General features: G+C 45.6%; 1 protein-coding gene across 4 annotated transcripts in view; it reads right to left on the reverse strand.

Annotated features, from left to right (window-relative positions):
• The window catches only part of radx (RPA1 related single stranded DNA binding protein), a 104,729-nt gene that overhangs the window by 87,011 nt on the left and 12,027 nt on the right, over positions 1 to 5,691 (reverse strand). For all 4 annotated transcript variants that reach the window (XM_043705144.1, XM_043705146.1, XM_043705142.1 and 1 more), the window contains exons 3-4: positions 1,753 to 1,889; positions 306 to 498 (exon numbers count right to left, since the gene is read on the reverse strand). In XM_043705144.1, coding sequence (XP_043561079.1) covers positions 306 to 498; positions 1,753 to 1,889 — 330 coding nt within the window. The remainder of the gene's footprint in view (positions 1 to 305; positions 499 to 1,752; positions 1,890 to 5,691) is intronic.

Raw genomic sequence — 5,691 nt, forward strand, 5'->3', positions numbered from 1 at the left:
AAAGAGATGGGGGTGAAAGTGGGGGAGAGAGAAGGAGAGGGAGGGGGAGAGAGAGAGAGACGGTGAGAAAGAAAGGGAGACAATGGTGGGGGAGTGGGTGCATGGGGAGGGAGAGGGAAATGGAGGGATAATCAAAGACAAAAGTACTGAAGCTTTTATGCTCTGATACAAATGTTTGCCAGCTAACTGACCAGTAAGCTGGTTTCTTAGCTTACAGAATAAACAATGTGGGATATCTATGTCGTAGAATAATACTTAATGCACAGTGCACTTACGTTAGATAACAGTGAATGTGGTACTCTCACCTATGGTTCTAAGACTCTTTATCTGTGGGTCACGTGGAGTGGCCCAGGTTCTCATCTGGTAACTGTCTTTAACTGAGTACCGGTGCAGCAGGAGAACTGTGCCAACGTGCAGGGACTGGTACCATTCAGGGCACAAAGAGTTCCACAAAACCAGCGGCATCATACCCGACTGATCAGCTACTTCAAAGTAGGCCTACAGCAAGAGCCAAAAGGAAATCTTAGACACAGTCACAGCCCGATGGGTGGGATGTACATCACCATCTCTACAATGGGTTTGCTTTACCCCAAATGCTGGACCACACTATTACAACCCTTTACCTCCGGGACCACAGGTAAACCTAAAACAAGAAATTATACCTCTAAACAACACATCAAAAAACCCCAGTGGCTTTTAACAAAGTCAAAAAGTAAATACAAAGGGTTTTGTTGAGGTAAGAGGTTCAACTATCTGTGTAGATATCAGTGAAGATAAATTAAGAACAACTTGTTGATACTGCATAACTGAACAGATATACTGCTTAGCGATTACTGATCGATGCATTAATTCTACAGATCTCTGTACAACAGGATGGAGATGGTCAGGGGATAAATGGCAACATGGCAATTGTGTGTTCATCATTTATACGATGACAGACATTGTGATGCCTGAGAGTCCCTCTTCACACAGGCAGGCTATTTGTGAATATGCTTAAATCAAGTTGCTGTAATACAATTGGGAGCTTGACTGCAAACTAGTGTCAATGGTTTATCAGTGGTTGGAAAGCCCAACAGGGGGATTCCAGTGACACTGTGGTAATATCCCTACCTCGCGAACACGAGATCCAGGTTCAATCCCTCCTGCTTCAGAGATGTGCCTGAACAGACTGATTAGAAAATATTGAACACGTAAAGAAAGTGGTGGGGGCTGCCTGTTCTACAGGGTGAAGATGCTTTTCCAGCACACAGCTTGTGGGGGAGAACCTTAACTTTGCTCATGTTATGCAGCAAAATTCAATACTGAGCCACATAAAGCAGTCAGGGAATGATAGTTTATCAGGGGAGGTGATGGCCTACTGGTATTATGGTTAGCTTGTTAATCCAGAGACCTGGCAATGTTTTTGGGACCTGGGTTCAAATCCTGACAATGGCAGATGGTGGAATTTGAATTCAATAAATATGTGGAATTAGGCATCAGTTGTTGAATCCATAGTTGATTGTCAGAAAAGCCCATCCATTTCACTAATATCCCTTTGTGAAAGAAGTCGCTGTGCTTACCTGGTCTGGCCTACATGTGACTCCAGAGCCACAGCAATGTGGCTGGCTCTCAACTGCCCTCTGGGCAATTAGGTTGGGCACTGAATGTTGGAATTGTTTTGCAAAACATGAAAGTTCAGGATCAGGATTTAAACAGAGGAACATTTCAAAGCCTTCAGAACATCGGGGAGTGAATACAGATGGGATGACTGACCTGATATGGAAAGTCCATTTGGGGTCGTCCATAATAGCGTAGCCTGGACTTGTGCATTATTCGCACCAGAATTCGTGGAAATCCAACATTCGTTCTCCAGGTCATTGACAGGTCTTGGAGGGAAATGAGTCCGAAGCCTGTCAGAAAACAATGGGAATGGAATGTTAGGTTTTCTTTCAAAATGAAAGGTGAAACATTAATTCTGCTTCTCTCTCTCTTTCCACAGATGCTGTTTAACTGGCTGTGTATTTCTAGCAGTTCCTGTTTTTTAATCAATATTCACAGTCACCAATTTTAAAATGAGTTTGGATATGTATCGGTCAGTGGATAAGTATGGATTTGTGACGGTCAGATAAGTCTCAGTCTAATCCAGATGAACTGCCAAGGAAATCTCTAACATGGTGGATAGGGAAATGTCTTTGCATTGTGTCTGTATTGATTTACAGAAGGGAGCTGAGAAAAGATTGTGAACAAAGAATCAGCACACAAAAAACTGGAGGTAACTTTGTGACAAGTGTCAGTAATTTGCTCTAATTGTTTTCTAATTGGCACTGTGCGTCAAGTGGTCTGTAATGAGGCCTCAGCTTTTGATTACTAACATTAATGACTTGGATTAAGGATGAAGGATATCCACCTTCATCAGTTACACAACCTTTGGAGTCATTGTATGTAGCATAGATGTGAATGTGAAGCTACACAGGGATAAAATATAAAGTAAATGAGCAGAGCTATGGCGGATGGAGTTCAAGGTTTATAAAATCATGATGGGTATGGATAGGGTAAATAGACATGGTCTTCTGACTGGGCTGGGGAGTACAGAAATAGAGGGCATAGGTTTAGAGTGAGAGGGGCAAGATTTAAAAGAGACCTAAGGGACATGCAAACAGTGGTGCGTGTATGGAATGAGCTGCCAGCGGAAGTGATGGAGGCTGGTACAATTGCCCATTTAAAAGGCATCTGGATGGTTACATAATTAGAAAGGATTTAGATGGATATGGACCAAGTGCTGGCAAATGGGATTAGATTGGTTTAGGATATCTGATCAGCATGGATAAGTGGACAGAAGTGCCTGTTTCCGTGCTGGACATCTCTAGGACTCTTTCAGTCAGGAAGGTGGTGGAATACTCCCCACTTGCCAGATGAGTGCAGCTCCAACAACATTCAAGAAGCTTGACATCATCCAAGTCAATGCACCCCAGTTGACTGGTACCACATCTACAAACATCCACTCCTGCCATGAGGATGTTGACTGCTCATTGAGCTGAGTTTGATCGTAGATGTTTTGCCACCATTCTAGGTTACATCATCAGTGCGCCTCCAGTGAAGCATTGGTGTTCTGTCCCACTTACTATTTATGTGTCTGCATCTGCTGGGGTTGGTGATGTTACTTCCTGTTTTGTTGCTGGTTCTGTTTCTTTATGGTTGGTATATGGGGTCCAACTCGACCTGTTTGTCAATAGAGTTCCAGGTCGAGTGCCAGGCTTCCAGCAATTCCTGTGCATGTGTCGATTTGGCTTGCCCTAGGATGGATATGTTGACAGGAATGCAGGCAACGACAACACCAACACCATCAGCAAAGACAGCACCCTCAACCTACTGGATGTGTGCCTCATGACTCACTTCAGCTTCAATGGTCAGGTATACCAACAAATCAATGGAGCACCCATGGGATCACTGATATCAGGACTAAGAGCAGAAGCTGTCATGCAAAGACTGGAACGCACAGCACTGCCTACTATCCAGCCGAAACGTGGATTGACTATGTAGATGACATTCTAGATCAGTGGTGCTGGAAGACTGATCTAGAATCTGGTTTCCAGCATCTGCAGTCATTGTTTTTACCTATGTAGATGACAGCTTGATCATTACCAAATGCACACAGCTAGAAGAAACCCATCAACTGGTAAACAACATCCTTACCAGCATACAACTCACCAAGGAAGAAGAGAACAACCGACTCCCCTTCCTGGACGGAATGGTCGAACACATGGCCAAGTGGGAGCTGCAGACCAGTGTATACAGGAAGGCCAGCTACATAGACCAAGTACTCAGCTACAGCAGCAACCATCCCAACACCCACAAACAGAACTGCATCAGAACATTGTTCAAGAGAGCCACAACACACTGCAGCAGCCTGGAGCTGTGCAAAGCTGAATAAAAACACCTACACAACGTCTTCAGAAACAACAGGTACCCAGAAAGCATAGTCCGCTGATACCTCCACGACAGACCACAACAGGAAGACACAACATGTCCGGATACACTGGTCACGCTGCCATACATTAAGGACATATCAGAAATGACCACCAGAGTACTTCGACTCTTGGGTATCATGGGAGCCCACAAACCAACTACCAAATACGACAGCTATTAATACGTGTAAAGGATCCCTTACTGACAAACTATAGGGAGAAAGTGAGAACTGCAGATGTTGGAGATCAGACTTGAAAGTGTGGTGCTGAAAAAGCACAGCAGGTCAGGAAGCATCCGAGAAGCAGCAGAATCGACGTTTTGGGCATAAGCCCTTCATCAGGAAAGAGGCTTGTGGGCCAGGGGGGCTGAGAGGTAAATGGGAGGGAGTTGGGGCACATAGGTGGGAAGGAAGATGGACAGGTCAAGAGGGTGGTGCCAAGTTGGATGCTTGGGACTGGGATAAGGTGGGGAGAGGGGAAATGAGGAAACTGGTGAAATCCATATTAATCCCAGTGGTTCCAGGGTCCCAAGATGGAAGATGAGATGTTCTTCATCCTGGCGACGGGTGTTTAGGGTTTGGTGATGGAGGAGGCCCAGGATCTGCATGTCTTTGGGGAGTGGGAGGGGGAGTTAAAGTGTTCGGCACTGGGGTGGTGGGGTTGTTATGTGTGGATGTCCCAGAGATGTTCTCTGAAATGATCCACAAGTTGATGTAGAGGAGATCACATAAGGTGCAACAGATACAGTAGATGATGTGTGTGGAAATACAAGTAAATTTCTGTCAGATGAGGAAGGATTCTTTGGGGCCTTGGATGGAGGTGAGGGGGGAGGTGCGGGTGCAAGTTTGTACTTCTTGTATTGGCAGGGAAAGGTGTCGGAAGTGGGGTTTGGGTTGGTTGGCGGGGGGGGGGGAGGGGTCTGAAGGATCTGACAAAGGAGTCGCAGAGGGAATGGTCTCTCCCAAATACAAATGGGATGGGGTGGGGAATATATTCCACGTGGTGGGGTCTGTTTGTCGGTGGTGGAAGTGTTGGAGGATGATGTGATGTATCTAGACGTTGGTGGGGTGGAAGGTGAGGACTGGGGCGGTGGGGGTTATGTCCTTGTTGCAATTAGAACATAGAACATAGAACATAGAACAATACAGCACAGAACAGGCCCTTCGGCCCACGATGTTGTGCCGAACTTCTAACCTAGATTAAGTACCCATCCATGTACCTACCCAAATGCCGCTTAAAGGTCGCCAATGATCCCGACTCTACCACTCCCACGGGCAGCGCATTCCATGCCCCCACCACTCTCTGGGTAAAGAACCCAAATTGTAGCTATTTAAAACAGTGGCTTTATTAGCATCCGAAAGGGTAGCAGTTAAGCATCACGGTCACGTGGGGTTAACGGTAATACAGATCCGATGATTCAATCATTTCCTGGTACATGCTAAGCATGCAGATACACAGATGCTGAAATTCTTTTGCCTGGCAGGTAAATGACAATGTTAAATGTCATCACTGCTGAGCTTACCATGCTGGCTATAATCATTGGGTAAAGATCTAATGGCCCAGCATTCTAAAAAGTTTTCTTTGCTCATTTGTGAGGTGTGAATGTCATTGGCCAGGTCCTTTATTGGAGGAGAAAGTGAGGTCTGCAGATGCTGGAGATCAAAGTTGAAACTTTATTGCTGGAACAGCACAGCAGGTCAGGCAGCATCCAGGGAACAGGAGATTCGACGCTTCGGGCACAGGCCCT

This window comes from Chiloscyllium plagiosum, chromosome 15 (genome assembly GCF_004010195.1).
Source record: "Chiloscyllium plagiosum isolate BGI_BamShark_2017 chromosome 15, ASM401019v2, whole genome shotgun sequence".
NCBI classification, from domain to species: domain Eukaryota; kingdom Metazoa; phylum Chordata; class Chondrichthyes; order Orectolobiformes; family Hemiscylliidae; genus Chiloscyllium; species Chiloscyllium plagiosum.